This window comes from Schistocerca serialis, unplaced genomic scaffold (genome assembly GCF_023864345.2).
Source record: "Schistocerca serialis cubense isolate TAMUIC-IGC-003099 unplaced genomic scaffold, iqSchSeri2.2 HiC_scaffold_1420, whole genome shotgun sequence".
Lineage (NCBI taxonomy): Eukaryota > Metazoa > Arthropoda > Insecta > Orthoptera > Acrididae > Schistocerca > Schistocerca serialis.
The window spans coordinates 4,506,942-4,526,529 of record NW_026047648.1 but is presented as its reverse complement, the minus strand read 5'-3'; the positions used below and the strand labels follow the sequence as shown (position 1 = coordinate 4,526,529).

General features: G+C 45.0%; 1 protein-coding gene across 2 annotated transcripts in view; it reads right to left on the bottom strand.

The window, feature by feature from the left end:
• Nucleotides 1-19,588, bottom strand: part of LOC126443008 (amyloid beta A4 precursor protein-binding family B member 1-interacting protein-like) — a 536,811-nt gene that overhangs the window by 225,264 nt on the left and 291,959 nt on the right. The window contains exon 1 of one of the 2 annotated variants that reach the window (XM_050090857.1): nucleotides 3,940-5,162. The exons of the other annotated variant lie outside the window; for it this stretch is intronic. Coding sequence (XP_049946814.1) covers nucleotides 3,940-4,083 — 144 coding nt within the window. The 5' untranslated portion in view covers nucleotides 4,084-5,162. Of the gene's footprint in view, nucleotides 1-3,939; nucleotides 5,163-19,588 lie in introns of those variants that run through there. 2 annotated transcript variants of the gene reach the window in all.

Sequence of the window (19,588 nt, the reverse complement as noted above, 5' to 3'; positions counted from 1 at the left end):
GGAAAAGAATGATAACACAGGTTCAGTCGTGGGTACTGGTAGAATATTGGTGAAGTGCAATCAGTCTACAAAGGAGATTACTTACAAATCATTCTTGCGACACATCCTAGAATACTGCTGAAGTGTAAGGCTGCCTGTACCAGATAGGACTAACAGTAGGGCAGCACCAATGGTCACACGTTTGTTTGATCCGTGGGAGTGTGTCACGGGGATATAGAACAAACTCAACTACCAAACCCTTGAAGGCAGGTGTTAACTTTCCCAAGAAAGTCTACTAAAAAAAATATCAACAACCGATTTTAAATGATGCGTAATGATGTTTGGTTTGTGGGGCGTTCAATTGCACAGTCATCAGCGCCCGTACAAACTCCGATGTCCGATTTTTTCCACACAGTCCGATTTTTTCCACACAGTCCGATTTTTTCCACACAGTCCGATTTTTTCCACACAGTCCGATTTTTTCCACACAGTCCGATTTTTTCCACACAGTCCGATTTTTTCCACACAGTCCGATTTTTTCCACACAGTCCGATTTTTTCCACACAGTCCGATTTTTTCCACTGTCATGAGTGATGATGATGATGAAATGATTTGGGCAACACAAACACCCAGTCCCCGGGCAGAGAAAATCCCCAACGCGGCCGGGAATCGAACCCGGGACCCCGTGGCAGCAACACTAGCCACGAGCTGCGGACGAAATGATGGTTGTACGAATATATTACAACCTCCTGCATATCGCTCACACAGAAACTGTGAGGACAAGATTAGATTAATTGCAACACACACACACACACACACACACACACACACACACACACACACACACAGAGAGAAGAATCTAAACGATCATTTCCCCCTTCCCCCCACCCCCGCTCCAAATGTGAATGGAACTGGAAAGGCTCTACTAACAGTGGGACGTCAACTTTTCCATGCACTCCCGTATCATTTGCAGAGTACGGATGTAGAATCACCAGGAAGGAAAAAAAAACTGTCGGGTTATGGCTAATCTGGCTGCATTTAAAATCTCATTTCAGCACTCGGGGACTGGTACATATCCAGCATCAGCCGAGGAGATGGGAGTCTGGGGAGCGGCTGGCGAACTTAAGTCTCCCTTGCTGACTTGTGGGACGAAATGCAGGAGAGACCGAAACTCGATTGGAACAACACACGACATACAGGTGTACTGGCTGGCGAGGGATGCGATTGGGCTTTGAGGCGTGTTTCGAGGTCACTTTTTTACGATTTTCTTGAGTGACTGTAAAACCGTGGCCTCCAGCGAAAACTTATCCCGGTACAAAATTTAGCTACATTACATTTCCTACAAAAAGGTCCTGCCCATTTTTTTCTGTCGGGCCAACAGTCTGCGCGTAGCTAGCGACACAATGCAAAAATCTCGGGCGTGGTTTTCTTGAAGGCCAGGCGTAACATGGCGGGTTGCATGAAACAACATCGACAGGTGCACCCTGTATACCGCACACTGACAAGTCGAAACTAAACACAAAGTCTTGAATGCCATAGAGTGATACAGATGCCTCAGAACCAGTAAGGGCTTATTCTACTGAATGTCTCACCGGGCAGCTAATAAAAATTAGGTTGCATTCGCCCCTCCCTCGCGTCCAAGTCTCAGTGGCGGCCGGTGAAACGGGTCGCGTTGAGGTTTTTAAGACGACGGTTAACGGAATTGCGGCAGTTTGAAAATGGGTTATATTGCGAGGAAGGTCAACTTCTTGCACACCTCATTTCATACAAACTGTTACACACTAGCCGTTAAAAAGTGTTCGGAATTTTAGGGTCGCTCAAACAGTGTAGCTGTCTCTAATTATTGCAGACATCACTGGAAAAGGACATTTTCAAAACTGAACTTGATTAAAAACAGAGCTTCGAACTTCCATGTCAGAACACAGGCCCATTGATTTGTTTTTCCCATGTTCCGAAACTGGTATTTCAACATAACTAGGGTTGTATAGCCTATCCCCAGCCGTCCGAGGTGGCCGAGCGGTTCTAGGCTCTTCAGTCCGGAACCACGCGGCTGCTACGGTCGCAGGTGCGAATCCTGCTTCGGGCATGGATGTGTGTGATGTCCTTAGGTTAGTTAGGTTTAAGTAGTTCTAAGTCTAGGGGACTGATGACCTAAGATGTTAAGTCCCATAATGTTTAGAGCCAACCAGCCAGCCTATCACCAGCGCACAATACATGAAACCGAACAAAAATTTCGACAGGCAATTGAAGTTCAAGAAGAAGAAATCAACAACTTTGAGGTTTACCGATGACACTGTAATTCAGTCGCAGGCGGCGAAGGACTTGTAAGAGCAACTAAACGGAAGAGAGAGAGTCTCGAAAGCAGATTATAAGATGTACATCGACAAAATTAAAACAAGGATGGAGGAATGTAATAAAATAAGGTGATACAGAGGGAAATCAGACACTAAAACTACTAGATGGCTTTTATTGTTTGGGCAGCAAAACCGATGATGGGCGAAGTGAGATACGAAATGAACGCAAATTAACCCATTGTTTGATAATGCATGTATTTAGCGACTTCCAACCAACTTTAAATTTAATTTCACTGTTTTTTCTGAATATTTTCTCGCTTACATGTTTGAAATGAACTACCTTACGGTATCGGTCCAGCGAAACACAGTCAGCACGGATTCGGAAAACATCGTTCTAGTCAAACACAAGTAGCTCTTTATTAGCACGAAGTAACGAGTGCTATGAAGAGGGGATCTCAAATTCATTCCATTTTTCTGAATTTCCAGACGCCTTTTGACACTTTTCCACCACAAGATAGTTTTACTCAAATTGTATGCCTAGAGAGTTTCGCTTCAGTTCTGCCACTGGAATCGTGATTTTTTTGTAGCAAAGGTCACACTCCGAAGTAATTGACGGAAAGTCATGGAGTAAAACAGAAGTGATATCCGACGTTCCCTAGTAAGTGCTATTGGCCCTCTGGTGGTCTTAATCTACTTAGACGATTTGGCAGATAATGTGAACAGTCGTCTTAGATTGTTTGCAGATAAAGTCATTTACCGTCTAGTAAAGTCATCAGAATATCAAAACCAATTGCAAATGACTTGACACTACATCTGAATGGTGGGAAAAGTAGCAATTCTCTCTCCATAAAGTTAGTATGATGTCATCCACATGAGTACAACAAGAAATCCTTTAAATTTTGATTACACGATAAATCACGCGAATTTAAAAGCTGTAAATTCGACTAAATACCGAACAAGTTGGAGCGATGACATGGATAATATTGCGGTGATGTCAAAGGGGGGACTACGTTTTATCGGCAGAACACTTAGATGATGCAACACGCCTACTAATGAGACTGGCTACACTACGCTTGTCCACCCTGCCCTGGAGTCGGATAGAATTGACGGAGAAAAATCGACTAAGTTCAAAGAAGGGCAACGCGTTTCCTACACTTGCGAAATACGGGAGAGAACGTCACAGATATAAAACGCGATTTGGGATGGCAGTCATTAAAACGAGGCATTTTTCATTGCGGAGGGATTTTTCCACGAAATTCAATCACCAACTTCCTCATCGGGATGCGAAAATAATTTGTTGAAACCCACCTACACAGGCAGAAATGATCATTAAAATGAAATAAGAGAAATCAGACCTCCTACAGACAGATTTAAGTGTCTATTTTTCCTACCCGCTATTAGCGTATGGGGCGGTAGAGAAAACTAACAAAGTGGTTCGAAGAACCTTCTGCCAGGCTTTTAAGTGTGAACTGCATAGCACTCATGTTGATGAAAATTAAATGAAAACACATTGAAATTCGTCTATAAAGTAATCAGATGTGCGAAGCTATTTCTTTTACAGGAGAGTTCGATTATTGGTAATCCATAACAGATGTAATTGAGATCTGAGTGGAAGGGTCTGGCAATAAAAAAAAAAAACAATGGGGAGACACTGCTGGCGACTCACCTGTGTGTTCCTGGGCGCCATGACAGGACTCCTGCCGCAGGTCCTGCAGTGTCCCGTGTCCTTATCCTTATCCTTATCCCGATCCTCGGCGAAACCGTCGACGCAGGAGGGCGCCCTGCGCGGCCGAGAAATGCCGCACAGCATGTTGCGAGTCAGCTCCTTTCACCGCGTGTCTCGCTCGATCGAAGCGACGCCAACACCTGACTCACTCACGCCCGCGCGTCACGCGAACGACACACGATTCTCCAGCCGCCATTCCGTCGTCTGTAATGGCTGCCGCTTCACAGTACAAACCACAGATGTTTTTGCTTTCCCTCTTACTCGTTACGTAACATCGCCGGAGCACTATTAGCACTCTTATTGTCGCTGACCCGCCGACAATCGCACCTCGAGTTTATTTTCTTTCTCGCCGTTCGTTACGAAATGCCGACGGAGCACGTAAATTGTCTGCGAATCGTAGCGTCGCAGTCTCACCGAGAGTCGCACTTCAGGTGTTTCCCGAACTTGTCGAGTAACGTCGTTGGCGCTCGGCAATTGTCACACGAGTTAATATCTGCGAACTCGGCCGGCAGTGTCTCGGCAACAAACAACTCGCGGATAGCACGGCGAAGCGAGCTAGCCGACTGTTCTGTTCTTTACGCAGTTATAGTGTGCAGAAAAAAGGGCAAGATTACGAGATTACTGACATTTTTCGCAGTGCAGTACGAAGAAGAGTTATAGTGAGGAATTTTTAACGAATTAGTAAATGTTCGGATTGTTTCGTACCACACGGCGCTTGTCGGACATCTGCGATGGTGCCCACACGGCTATATTTCACACAATATACGCCTTTTAATGTATCTGTGGCGTCGATATTACTGATGCCAGGCACAGACTGAACTGTTCATTGACGAAAGAGCGAAGTATGCTAAATTTCACACGCGCCGTTCAATTTTTTTGTGTGTCTCCTTTAGGAAGGCAGGCAGCGAAGGTGAGCTCACGTAATATCTGGACGCGAGCGCGGCCGACTTTCCAGTCGGTGGGAGTAGAACGAAGGCTGGGTAACGGCACGGTCTGCTGTCGCTCCCCTGCTGGATAGAGCTCCTTTGTCCAGCTGGAGACTGCTCGCGTTCGGAACGCGGCGCACCTGCGTCAGCACTGGAGGCGGCGCGGCCGGCGGCCGAGATTTTCCTGCCGCCTCCCCCCTCCACTTCCACCGCCCCTCCCCCTCTCCGGCAGCTGCGCGGCCCGGCAGGTGCACCGCCCCGCTGCAACCTCTTCTTCCTTCCTCCGACACACGGCGGCGATCGCGGAAACCGCAGCGCCGACAGATGCGTTCGAGCACGGAGCACACGCACCTCCGACTGACTGCCCGACAAACCGGTAGCGGCGCGAACAATCTCTGCCTGGCCGGCGTGCAGGATAAGGTGGAAGGGGGGGGGGGGGGCAGGTGCTGCCAGGTAACTAACCGGGGCCGAGTGGTGGGGGGGCAGCTAACCAGGTCACCTCGCCGGCGTCTCCTCCGGTCTACAAGGGATGGACTAAACTGCGGCCATACTGTGTCCGTGGCTGCTCTACAATTCTGGAAGGTACTTATGTTCTGTCGTTGCAACTACAAAAATGCGTGATTTTTTTCTCCAGACGCGTTTCGCTTTATTGACGTAGAGCAGGGGTCTCCAAACGTTCTAGTCTGCGGGTCACATTGATTCCTCCACGAAGTCATAAGGGCCAAGATCTACCTAGTGGGATTAACCCTATGAAACGCGTACGTTTCATATGTATTCATTACCAGCGATGGCGAGGCATGACAGAATCTCTGACCAGAGAGTTATTTATCGTGGCTAGTCTGCGCTTGACCGCGCGAGAGTTTAGTTGTGTGTGGCGAGTCGGCAGAGGGCGTAGACAGTTGGATAGTTGTACTCAGTCAGTGCCAGTGTGTAGCGAGTCGGCATGCGTCCGCGGTGTGCTCTGCCCACGAGTCTGGTCAGGAATGTGGTGGACGATATGTATATTATTGTAGAAGCTAATGAAGCAGCATTGCGCTCAGCTAATAACGTATGTTAATTGTAATTCATTTGTTCAAAATGATGCCCCAATAATAACTTTTTATAAAGTAACTCATTTAAAGAAAAAGATTCATTTCAAGCTAAATAATATTTCCTATGCATTCCCTCCAAGAATCAAAATTAAATTTAAGTCAGCATTGCACGAAGCTATGCCGAAAAATCAGATATAGATGCAGTTTTACTGAGGTACGAATTTTGGTTTAATTATTTCACAGGGCCGAAGGTCAGCGCTGCTGTCCTTATAAAATTTGTCAGGCTTAATTATTGCTGTTGAGTTGTTACATTCAGTTCATGGTTCATTATTTAATTAATGTTATTGTGGGTTTGTGATCAATCTTCATCCCTTAACGATATTTTGTGGGGAGTTTATATTTGGGCCATTATTATTCTTTAATTTTGCAAGGAGGTTACGCTTGGCTCATTTTTATTTTTCACTTTTGTGGGAAGACAACATTTGGCTCCATTTCTGTAATCATTGACTTTCTAAATTTCTCACGGGGAAGTTACACCTAGGACGCCTAATGGGGGAGGGGGCGGGGGTTCGTTGGACCCAAAATTTTTTATGTCCCCTGCTTTTGCCCAAGTAACTTTCACACTACTTATTCCCTTTGAGTTATTGTTTGTTGGCTATTTTAAGAAACGTCAGTGTCAATATTATTTATAGAAAATTCCTGCTTTGAAAGAAAAAATAAACTTATTATGGGTCCAACAAACCCTCCCCTGAGGCTTCCGTGCTATAGAAAATTTCCCTTACTAGGATTTCATATTTCTCATTTCTACAGCAATGCAAGTTAGTTTCTTGTTGGTTGGTATTCTTGATATTCACAACAATCAGTTTAATTTCAGAGGAAGTGATTGTTGATGTCAGTCAGCTGTTATTTATCTTGTACATTTGCAGTGAGTTAGTGCAGTTTCCGACACGTAGGCCTCCAGTAATTTTGGTGTCCTACACAGCAAAAATGAAACCGATTAAAAAATTACTGATGTTGTCAACAACGCACCCAGATAAAGGCACTGTTGGAGGAGAGAATAATAAAACCGAGATAAATGCATATTGTAATTCCACTAAAGGTGGAATTGATACCATTGATCAAATGGTGCGTATGTACACCTGCAAGAGGGGAACAAAGAGATGGCCTCTATCTGTATTTTACTCTCTCATCGACATTTGTGCTATCAATGCAACCACCATATTCATCCAGCAACATCCGAGATGGAATGAAAAGAAACACAACAAACGGAAACTTTATCTTCTGCAAGCTGGGATGGAAGTAGTGAAATTGCAGGTAGAAGAAAGAAGTGCCAATGCAAGAGGGTTATCTAACCAAAGTGATTAATCAATAGAGACTATTCTACAAAAGAAAATCAAAGAAGTGACAACAGAAGCACGTCACCCTCCTGCAGGGAAAGGACGGTGCCATATTTGTGTAAGAGAAGCTAAAACAAAGAAGCAGAAGTACAACAATCTAAGTAAACCAAAACAGTATTGTGGACAGTGTCATAAACATGTGTGTAACACACATTCAGAAAAAACTGTGAAGTGTGTCTCTTGCCTCGAAGTTGAGGAGTCAGTAGTCTATTGTATATGAACACATCTGTATTTTGTATTGTAATATGTCAATTTTTTATTTACTCAATCCGATATTTATAACAATTAACAACATTTATAAGCCGATGCCTTAGTTAAAATACATAAACCAATTTGGAAGTTGTAATTTTTCGTCAGTAAACTTATTAAAATCTGTGGGCTCGCCGAACCCTCCCATTACGCATCCAAGTTAGAAAAAAAGGATTGGGCGTCCTAGGGTTAAACAATCCTAGCACTCCACGATCACCGTAATGTAAGGCTAAAGGAAAGATGAAATCGCAAAAATCTAAGGTTGTTGGAATAGCCAGCACTGAAACGAACTACGATTTTTATTTAATTACATAATTTTGATTGGGGGACGTACATGACCGAATTTCTGGCATATTTTATTCTGGCGAATTTCACCGACAAAAAAGTATGTCACTGCACATTCTTCACGAAAGCGTCCTGCAAAGTTAACGAAATCTCAAAAATCACTGGTAACAACACTATTACTACAAGACGTAACAGAGGTAGAGTATGTCAACGCATTGTTATTTCAAGCAGCGCAACAATAAGTTTAGTTATGTAGTCTTGTAGCGAGTAGCAGAGCCAGAGCGTATATTTGATAGTTCTGTCGCGTGATTGTTTCTTCTATGTTGCGAGTGTCTCACGAGTTTTTTAGTGTTTTATGCGCTCTACTAGTAGGTGTGGGACAATTCAAAATTTGAATTCGAAGAGACAAGGAAAATCTGAAAATCGAAATACGTAAAGAAAGTTGCTTAAGAAGCATCTTCCATAATGATTGATTACAAAAGACAGTCGCCGAAGTGGCGTCCATTTGAAAGACTTGCACCAGACTCGTGAGTAGAATAAAATGGAAAGAGTTTTTTTACTTAAAATGTTTTCGCCAAACTAGTCTGTTAACCGTTCTTTTTTTTCACTATCGCACGGAGAATGGTCTGTCTGTTTATTGTGGATAGCCACAAGTTTAACCACGACATTCCGCTTTGTAAAGATAGAGCTCCGACAATGTCGCGGTTTTTTCGGTCGCGATAGGCCTCCAAACTCAATTGTCGGCAGTACAGGTACCACCTCAAATATTCGGCGGGCCGGAGACCAGGGATGTCCCGCCAGCTAACGCGTGCCGTAGTTTGGAGACCCCTGACGTAGGACATCAATAGTGGTCTGTAATTAACTTACTTACATTTGGATTTGCTTTAAGATCGAAAAAGAGTAATGACCAAAATTATCAGTATTTTATTAATACCGTCAGCTGCGCACGGGCGTTGATATAGATCAACGGGGACAGGCGAAAACGTGTGCCCCGACCGGGACTCGAACACGAGATCTTCTGCTTACACGGCAGACGCTCTGTCCATCTGAGCCACCGAGGGCACACATGTACACACACTACATTCGTAGTGTCCCAGCCCAACACACTCATTGCTCGTATTTTTTTTTTTTTTTTTTTTTTGTGGTTTTAGGGCGCACAACTTCAATGGTCAATAGCGCCCAGACTACGTTAGGAATGCACCGCGAGGCAAAAGTTTAAAACAGCAACTAAAAGGGAAAACACGATAAAAGACGACTAAAAGGCATAGGATTAAAAAAAACCAGCATAATCAAATGTCCTGAGAGAGGTTTGTCAAGTTGATAAAACGAAGAACGCGAGCAGCTGCTCGTGGGTCATCCGCTAAAATGGCTTCTAGAGTACATGGCTGGCCAAGATCAAGACGCAGTGTGCTAAAATCCGGACAGGACGTTAAAATGTGGCGGACCGCCAGCAATTGCCCACATGGGCAGAACGGCGCCGGCGCAGCCGTCAACTCATTGCTCGTGGAAGACGTAAGAGTTCGAAAGAACAGACACCGTATCCACATAAGCATAAATTTATCAGTATGCAACGCAGAAAAACAACGCTGTGCTAGCAGACGGTATTTCCCGATGTAAGAAAAAAATGGTTCAAATGGCTCTGAGCACTATGCGACTTAACTTCTGAGGTCATCAGTCGCCTAGAACTTAGAACTAATTAAACCTAAGGACATCACACACATCCGTGCCCGAGGTAGGATTCGAACCTGTGACCGTAGCGGTCGCTCGGCTCCAGACTGTAGCGCCTAGAACCGCAGGGCCACTCCGGCCGGCCCGATGTAAGAGAAATCGAGCAATATCACCCTTAGTACAAATTAACATATTCTTAACGAACTGTTTTTAATCTTAAAGCAAATAAAAATGTAAATAACATAATTACAGGTCACTGATGAAGCTTTACCTCGATAAAGCTAAACGCCTTTGGTGAAGAAAAAAAATCACGCATTTTTGTAGTTGCAACGCCGGACAGAAACAGCCTGAAGAATTGCCGATACGTTATTTCTCTTAATGTTACCTTCCAGTAACTGGTATTTTTAGATATGTTTTGTTAGAGGTTTGAAATCACATTTTACGGACTCCGACCTGCATCCCTTCGCGCTCAACCTAGCGCTGGAAAAATCGGCCCGGTTGAAGACTGTTACCTGTATTTTTCCGTATTTGTTTGGTTTCTGTTACAATGAGTGTTTTTTTTATTTTCTGCTATTAAACGGTTACAACACCGTAGCGGCAGTGTTAAAATTATTGGTTTTTAAATAAACTTTTCAAAAATGAATAGTGTTTATTTGTAAATTTCCCTTATGGAATGGGCAGTATCTTGAAAGGAGGACATAAGGTGGACATCGACAAAAGTAAACGATGATAACGGAATGTAGACGAATTAAATCAGGTGATGGTGAGGGAATTAGATTAGTAAATGAGACACTTAAAGTAGTAAAGGAGTTTTACCACTTGGGGAGCAAAATAACTGATGGTGGCAGAAGTATAGAGGATATGAAATGTAGATTGGTAATGGTAAGCAAAGAATTTCTCAAGAGAAATTTGTTAAAATCGAGTATAGATTTAAGTGTCAGGAAGTCGTTCCTGAAATTGTTTGTATGGAAGTGAAACGTGGACGATAAATAGTTGGCCAAGAAGAGAATAGAAGCTTTCGATATGTGGTGCTACAGAAGAATGCTGAAGACTAGGTGGATAGATCACATAACTAATGAGGAGGTATTGAACAGATTTGGGGAGAAGAGGAGTTTGTGGCACAACTTGACTAGAAGAAGGGACCGGTTGGTAGGACATGTTATGAGGCATCGAGGGATCACCAATTTAGTATTGGAGGGCAGCGTGGAGGGTAAAAATCGTAGAGGGAGACCAAGAGATGAATACACTAAGCAGATTCAGAAGGATGTAGGTTGCAGTAGGTACTGGGAGATGAAGAAGCTTGCACAGGATAGAGTAGCATGGAGAGCTGCATCAAACCAGTCTCTGGACTGAAGACCAGAACAACAACAAGTTATGAAGTCGTTAACTGCGATAAATCGCAGTTACCGGAAAGTAGGATCTACAGAAATCACTGCTGTGGGAAAATCGCAGTTTATCCCATCGCTAATGTCTATGCTGAGGTGCAGTAGTGTTGCCTGTGGGACCTGGCTGTGGAGTGTCGTGGATGTCGGGGTGAGGAGGGGAGAGGAGGGAAGGGTCTGGCGGGAACACATCCCGAGGGAAGCGCACGTTTCCGGTGTGTGTGCCAGGGCTGTATTCACGTGGCAGCTGTGGTGGGCAGTGTCAGACCCCACCCCTAGGGCTGCTCGGAGGTTCGTCTGAGCAGTTGGCAGAGAGCGCCAGGGAACAGGCCGTACTGCGCACGACGTAGCCAGCCCGTGCTTGGTGTACGCTTTCCGTCGCCTTTCTGTTTGGTGGGGAATCGCGAGGCCTAGCGATGGGTAGTTGGCGAACGAACGGGTGCAAAGGAACGGTTCACCAAGATGAACGAAAGGAACGAATTCCAAGGAAAAGATCGGTCCCTAGTTCACTTCGGTCGCGGCGGTCACTCGGGCAGTTCTCGTCCCAGCCTGGGTCACGTGCTCGTCTGTCTCAGTCTCGGTCTCCCTCGGCCTCACTCGTCGTTCTTCGCACGACCGCCTGTCTCACTTCCACTGCCGACTGCTCCTAGTTAGTTCAGCATCCAGGTGTTCGTTTCGTTCACTGCGCTCGCCCATTTTTCATGCCTTCCAAACTGCTCTTGCACTTGGTTCTGGCTATTCAGCGTCCACGACCGGCAATCAAAAAGTATTTTATAGTTACGTGAATTACATAAACATTACGTCGTATGTAATAGGTACGTCTTTTCAGGTAACAAAAGAGCATATCAGCTCACTTCATTACATCGATGAACAGCAAAAGACATATTTATAACGAGGCAAGTTTTTTTGTTATTCGTATATTTTTTGGTTTCATCGACTTGATTAAGCAGCTAACTTTCAATAATGTGCCTAATTTTTAGTGTAAGAAAATTCATATAAAACGATTTTCTTGTATCTTTCATATACAAAACATTACATTTGGGAAGGCTGTAATTATTTTTAAGTTTGGTTGTTTCCAATTTGATTTACCTGCTAGTTAGGTTTCTTTGAGAAAAAAAAAGTGGGTTGTGGGTCATTTTGGCTCACTAGGAAAAGCGGTGCCTCTCCATTTGAAAAGACATTGATTGCCAAAAAATCGTATTTACTTATTACCTCAAAAACATTTGTTCAGAAGGAGCTTCCAAACCAAAACTTTATTACTGCGAACTTAATTATTATTATTGCTGCATTAACTTCAATAATGCAACATAAAAACCAAATTTTTACTAAGCGTGTGACGCAAGTATGAGAAAACCACATTTTATTTTATGCTTCCATAAAGTCTCTACTTCGCCTACGAACTCTTAGACAACGTGAAGTATATGTAGGGTGTAAACGATTATTGTTTACAACGTAGCATAGCTATGTAGTGGAAGTCGAAACGAAGAATTTTATACAAGACGCTTGTGGTCTATTAAGTTGGGAAACAGCCACAAACAGGTTTACAAGACTACACGAGCTATAGCCCATGCGCGTCGCGTGAGATTTTCATGTTCTCTTCTCCAGCTCTCTACACATCGTCATCGGTTGTTTCGCAGTTGTTGCTTGCATTAGCTTGTTATTTCTTCACTGCCTAATTATTACATCTTTGTCTGTTTGTTGTATCTGCTCGTAACGGGCAACACATCGTCCGTAATTGGCGAGCAGTCTGTACTGGGGGCCGGTTTTCCGTGCGCCAACCTATATTATTTCCCTGCGATCAGCCACACGAGGCTACGGCTGGCTAAACGAGAGTTTCTGCAGAATCAAGGAAACTACTTCTAAAAGTGTGTAAGAATTCTGTAATGAATAAAAACTCTGTACTTCAGGGGGGAGGCAAGTGCCCCCTCTTGGTGCCCTCCATCCTTCAGTCACCTACACTACTAGTTTTCAGTTTTTCATAAGAACCATATACCAAGCACAAATGAACGGTGAACGAGTAAAAATGAACAGTTTCCAAAAAAGAACCATCAGCAGTGAACCAGTTCCCGAGGATGACCGAGTCTGCCCATCCCTGGCGAGGCCGTTTGCAGCCCTACGGCGTGTCGTTCAGGAGACACACGGAGCTGTATGTAGAGCATTTTCTTAATTTTTTTTATCATATCCTACTTGGATAAGGAACGCAAATGAGGAAACACTTCTTGGCGTAATATTCATTTCAAAACTAGACTCCACAGCTCAAATTACTCTGAAATCTTGCTATGTCGTGACTTTAAGATGGATTTTCTTTTTATCCGTATCTGCAATATTGTTATGTGGCATTTCCAATCACGTTTACAGCACTACAAAAAGTTAGAAGGAAGGACTTTTCTTGCGAAAATACGCAGTTCCTTGCGTAGCTTACGCCAGAATAAAGGACAATAAATTATTTTATGACTATTTCAAATTGTGTAAAAAATTAACAAGGTTGCTTGTGAGGCAAAGGAACTGTACAACTGACAGTTTGTACAGCGATAAATACAGTGGAAACTCGGTTAACCGCCATCTTCGGGACCGTGGTCGTGACGGTTGAGCGAATAGACGGATAACAGAAACACTGTACTCCTCCAAAACATAACCTCAATCAATTACTTTATGTACAGACACATATCACTCTCACAGTAATATAATAATATTTTGGAGCGAAAACAACTTAAACACGATTGTAAAAGCAAATAAAACTATTTATTACATGATAAAAACATCCGTACAGTAGCTACAAAAGTTGCAAAATGCGTAATGTACAGTACTGTACTGTACTATAAACTTACAGGTGAAACAGTTTATCTAGCTTGGAAATAGTCCATTTCTTCTGCCTTCAAGTTTTTGATTAAGTCCTAAAACAACACGTTTACGTTTTCAGACATTTCATCAAGTCACTGTATCACACACACCTGCACTAAATACGGTAGTGTAAAATATTAGTGAATAAAGCTTATTCAAGTGGAAAACACGTAACACGGCACAGCCCGTCAGATACACTGTGACAATTACAGTCTCTCGCCACAACTGGAAACCAATCCAGTGGTGATTGTCGACTCACAAGTGAGACAAAGACAAGGAAAGGGGGAGATGTGTTAGCGCGTCAGCTGGAGGTCATATTTTATGTACCATTCTACGGCGGGCGGGTACATTCACTTACCACTAAAATAGAGTAAATAAACAAAGCGAACGCGTCACTGCACCTTAGAGCATTCTGTTATTACAGTACCTGTGTTATTATGCTGTTACAGCACTGACGGTCAACAGAAACTGACGGTTTAAAGAGTGGCGGTTAACAGAGTTTTTACTGTAAAAAGCCACGTGCGGAGTTGAAATCATAAAACACAGTCTAAAATTTAGCATGGAATGGCATCCCATAAATTTAAGATTTTAAAAACACAAATTAGGAAATAACATCAAGCCTAGTATACAAGGGTCGTGTGATCGAAAAACCGTTGTGTTTGACGAGAGGCAGATTTGTAAAATTCTGCTAAAGCTGTCAATATATTTGAAAGAGAATATTCAACTTAAAACTACTGACCAAAACATGGCCGCTTCGTCAGCTTCAATATTACTTATAATCCGTCTTCATTGGAAAAATGTTTATTCACATGGCATGTTTCGGTTGCTCTAGCACCATCTTCAGATCTGCAATTTCGGTTACAGCAGGAACCCGTCCACACCCAGCAACCTTCACAAGCTGCGTGAATGTGATGCAGCATGTCAAGGTTGCTGAGTCTGGACGGGTTCCTGCTGTAACCGAAATTGCACGTCTGAAGATGGTTCTAGAGCAACCGAAACCTGCCATGTGAATAAACATTTTCCCAATCGAGACTGATCGTAATATTGTATAAAAAGTGATTGCGGTATCCCTGCAGACATTATGTCTGTTTTTCCAAAATCGTCAGCTTTAAGTGAATATTTACGTATGTTCGTAGCATTAAGAGATCTTAGTGAAAGAAACAGGACCTCACAGACCGCTCCAGCAGCGTCGGAATTTCGTAAGGCGCCCCACATCGAGTATAGATTTAAATATCAGGAAGTCTTTTCTGAAAGTATTTGTATGGAGTGTAGCCATGTATGGAAGTGAAACGGGGACGATAAATAGTTTGGACAAGAAGAGAATAGAAGCTTTCGAAATGTGGTGCTACAGAAGGATACTGAAGATTACAAGAGTAGATCAAACAACTAATAAGGAGCTATTGATTAGGATTGGGGAGGAGTTTGTGGCACAACTTGACTACAAGAAGGGATCGGTTGGCAGAACGTGTTCTGAGGCATCAAGGGATCACAAATTTAGCATTGGAGGGCAGCGTGGAGGGTAAAAATCGTAGAGGGAGACCGAGAGATGAATACACTAAGCAGATTCAGAAGGACGTAGGTTGCAGTAGGTACTGGGAGATGAAGAAGCTTGCACAGGATAGAGCAGCATTGAGAGCTGCATCAAACCAGCCTCTGGACTGAAGACCACAACAACAACAACAAAGTGGAAATATCTCGTGTAAACGAACGCATATTCATAAATTACTCGCCTCGCACAAAAAGGTAAACACGCTCTTCTACGTTGACTCAGCTGATAGTGTGTCAGCACAGTGCACTCGCATTTGCGGAGGATGACTGTTCAAACCCGCGTACGGCTATCCTGATTTACGTTTTCCGTCGTTTCCCTAAATCGCTTCAGGCAAATGCCGGGATGGTTCCTTTGAAGGGCACGGCCGTCTTCCTTCCCCATCCTCCACTAATGCGACGGGAACGATGACCTCGCCGTTTGGTCCCCTTCCCCCCCCCCCCTCCCATCCCCCCCCCCCCCCCAAAAAAATCAACCAACAATCAGCTGACAGAATGTTCTTATCTTGAGAAGACAGTTGTCTGTTTTATTTGCTAACAAGATTCTAAAGCCAAGATCGCACGAATATTTAAAACAACCGGTTTCGGCTGACTTTGGCGTCATCTTCAGGTCTCAGAACACGCCTTCCATAACAAGAAGATTTTTTAAGGTCAGAAGATGACAGCAGAGTCTCTCGACACCGTTTGTTTTAAACGTTGAAATGTTCATCGGATGTTGGCTTCAGGATGTTTTTGGCAAGTCCACTCGGCTGCTGCCTCTAAGTCTGTGACAGCCCTCTTTATGTGACGTGGCGCCGCGGCGGGAATGTTTGCCGAGGAAAGCGCTCTGCGTAAACGTGAGGCGGTGCCTGCAGAGGTGAGCGCAGGGGAGGAACGCACGAAGAGAAGCAGTGGAGCTCACAGCGAGCAGAGTTCCGTGAGGCTGTCTGCGGATGGTGCCGGTGTACGCAGGCAAGTCGCGAAAGCGGGACAGGGTGGCGAAATGTAGGAAACGTAGCGTGTTTACTGTATAACGACACAGCGGCACAACCACCCCTGGAAGCATTCGCACGCACGTAACATGTTGGGCTGCTAATTTGTCCACATGTATGATACTGTAGCATGTCCAGAGGTTGTAACAACGGAAAATTGTACTCAAATGCAGGAGGATCTGCAGCGAATTGATGCATGGTGCAGGAAATCGCAATTGAATCTCAATGTAGACAAGTGTAATGTGCTGCGAATACATAGAAAGAAAGATCCCATATCATTTAGGTACAATATAGCAGGTCAGCAACTGGAAGCAGTTAATCCCATAAATTATCTGGGAGTAAGCATTAGGAGTGATTTAATATAGAATGACCATATAAAGTTGATCGTCGGTAAAGCAAATGCCAGCCTGAGATTCATTGGAAGAATCCTAAGGAAATGCAATCCGAAAACAAAGGAAGTAGGTTACAGAACACTTGTTCGCCCGCTGCTTGAATACTGCTCAGCAGTGTGGGATCCGTACCAGATAGGGTCGATATAAGAGATAGAGAAGACCCAACGGAGAGCAGCGCGCTTCGTTACAGGATCATTTAGTAATCGCGAAAGCGTTACGGAGATGACAGATAAACTCCAGTGGAAGACTCTGCAGGAGAGACGCTCAGTAGCTCGGTACGGGCTTTTGTCGACGTTTCGAGAACAAACCTTCACCGAGGAGTGGAGCAGTATATTGCTCCCTCCTACGTATGTCTCGTGAAGAGACGGTGAGGATAAAATCAGAGAGATTAGAGCCCACAGAGAGCCATATCGACAATCCTCCTTTCCACGAACAATACGAGACTGGAATAGAAGGGAGAACCGATTGAGGTACTCAAGGTACCCTCCGCCACACACCGTCAGGTGGCTTGCGGAGTATGGATGTAGATGTAGATTACTGGCAGGCCAAGTGCTACGCCGTGGACTGGACCCCTGTACTTGAGACAACTCGGCAAACGGGCACGTTTATCCGTTCAGTTTTATTTGTACGCAGGGACGCGTTTCGGGCTTTCTCCCATCCTCGACTTGCGTAACACCTCCACATGTTCGTCAGTGTAACGTCTGTTATGGGACTGCATTCCGAACGCTGCCGCCGCCGCCGCCGCCGCCTTGTACAGTACGACACCCCCTTCATCTGTCCCCTAGTTGTCGTTTTAGCCTCAATTAATACTTATGTGCACGTACTTTTGTTCTCTTGCCTGCTTAAAGGTAAACACCCGACTGGGAACACGCGGCAGCTGTGTCATGTCGCACACGGCAACAGCGGCATCCAAAATGCGGCCGATGAGACACTTCATTGTGGCGTAGAGCTCGAGGTGTTAAGGAACTTGTGGGTGCCTAAACTAAAAGTACGTCCTTCGATTAAAGAAAGCTACACACATCCGGCTAGTCAGCTGCGTTTCCTCACGTAATTACGTCTTGGAGCGTGCGAAAGGAGCGATTTAAGGTGGAATGAGCACATTTACTGACAAGCGCCCCTATTATGCCGTCCTTTTTTCTCGCTTATATAATACAAATGCAAAACACACACACAATATATATATATATATATATATATATATATATATATACTCCTGGAAATGGAAAAAAGAACACATTGACACCGGTGTGTCAGACCCACCATACTTGCTCCGGACACTGCGAGAGGGCTGTACAAGCAATGATCACACGCACGGCACAGCGGACACACCAGGAACCGCGGTGTTGGCCGTCGAACTAGCTGCGCAGCATTTGTGCACCGCCGCCGTCAGTGTCAGCCAGTTTGCCGTGGCATACGGAGCTCCATCGCAGTCTTTAACACTGGTAGCATGCCGCGACAGCGTGGACGTGAACCGTATGTGCAGTTGACGGACTTTGAGCGAGGGCGTATAGTGGGCATGCGGGAGGCCGGGTGGACGTACCGCCGAATTGCTCAACACGTGGGGCGTGAGGTCTCCACAGTACATCGATGTTGTCGCCAGTGGTCGGCGGAAGGTGCACGTGCCCGTCGACCTGGGACCGGACCGCAGCGACGCACGGATGCACGCCAAGACCGTAGGATCCTACGCAGTGCCGTAGGGGACCGCACCGCCACTTCCCAGCAAATTAGGGACACTGTTGCTCCTGGGGTATCGGCGAGGACCATTCGCAACCGTCTCCATGAAGCTGGGCTACGGTCCCGCACACCGTTAGGCCGTCTTCCGCTCACGCCCCAACATCGTGCAGCCCGCCTCCAGTGGTGTCGCGACAGGCGTGAATGGAGGGACGAATGGAGACGTGTCGTCTTCAGCGATGAGAGTCGCTTCTGCCTTGGTGCCAATGATGGTCGTATGCGTGTTTGGCGCCGTGCAGGTGAGCGCCACAATCAGGACTGCATACGACCGAGGCACACAGGGCCAACACCCGGGATCATGGTGTGGGCAGCGATCTCCTACACTGGCCGTACACCACTGGTGATCGTCGAGGGGACACTGAATAGTGCACGGTACATCCAAACCGTCATCGAACCCATCGTTCTACCATTCCTAGACCGGCAAGGGAACTTGCTGTTCCAACAGGACAATGCACGTCCGCATGTATCCCGTGCCACCCAACGTGCTCTAGAAGGTGTAAGTCAACTACCCTGGCCAGCAAGATCTCCGGATCTGTCCCCCATTGAGCATGTTTGGGACTGGATGAAGCGTCGTCTCACGCGGTCTGCACGTCCAGCACGAACGCTGGTCCAACTGAGGCGCCAGGTGGAAATGGCATGGCAAGCCGTTCCACAGGACTACATCCAGCATCTCTACGATCGTCTCCATGGGAGAATAGCAGCCTGCATTGCTGCGAAAGGTGGATATACACTGTACTAGTGCCGACATTGTGCATGCTCTGTTGCCTGTGTCTATGTGCCTGTGGTTCTGTCAGTGTGATCATGTGATGTATCTGACCCCAGGAATGTGTCAATAAAGTTTCCCCTTCCTGGGACAATGAATTCACGGTGTTCTTATTTCAATTTCCAGGAGTGTATATGGTATTTCGTTAGTGATGGTCAGTATACAGGGATATGAGAGAGGAATGACTATTTGAAAGCAAAAAGTCTGAGTAAACATGGGATATAAAACACATAGTTAAAAATGCATTATCAAATTCTTGATCTTTCATACTGTGAAACAAATCTCTTCTACTCCAAGCTCTCTGCTTTCCATACTTTGGGAAGTGGCAGTATCGACGAAAACAAGGGAAAAAAATGTCCACTAAACATGTGCTCTAAAGTGCATACCGTAAAACGTATGGCCATTCGT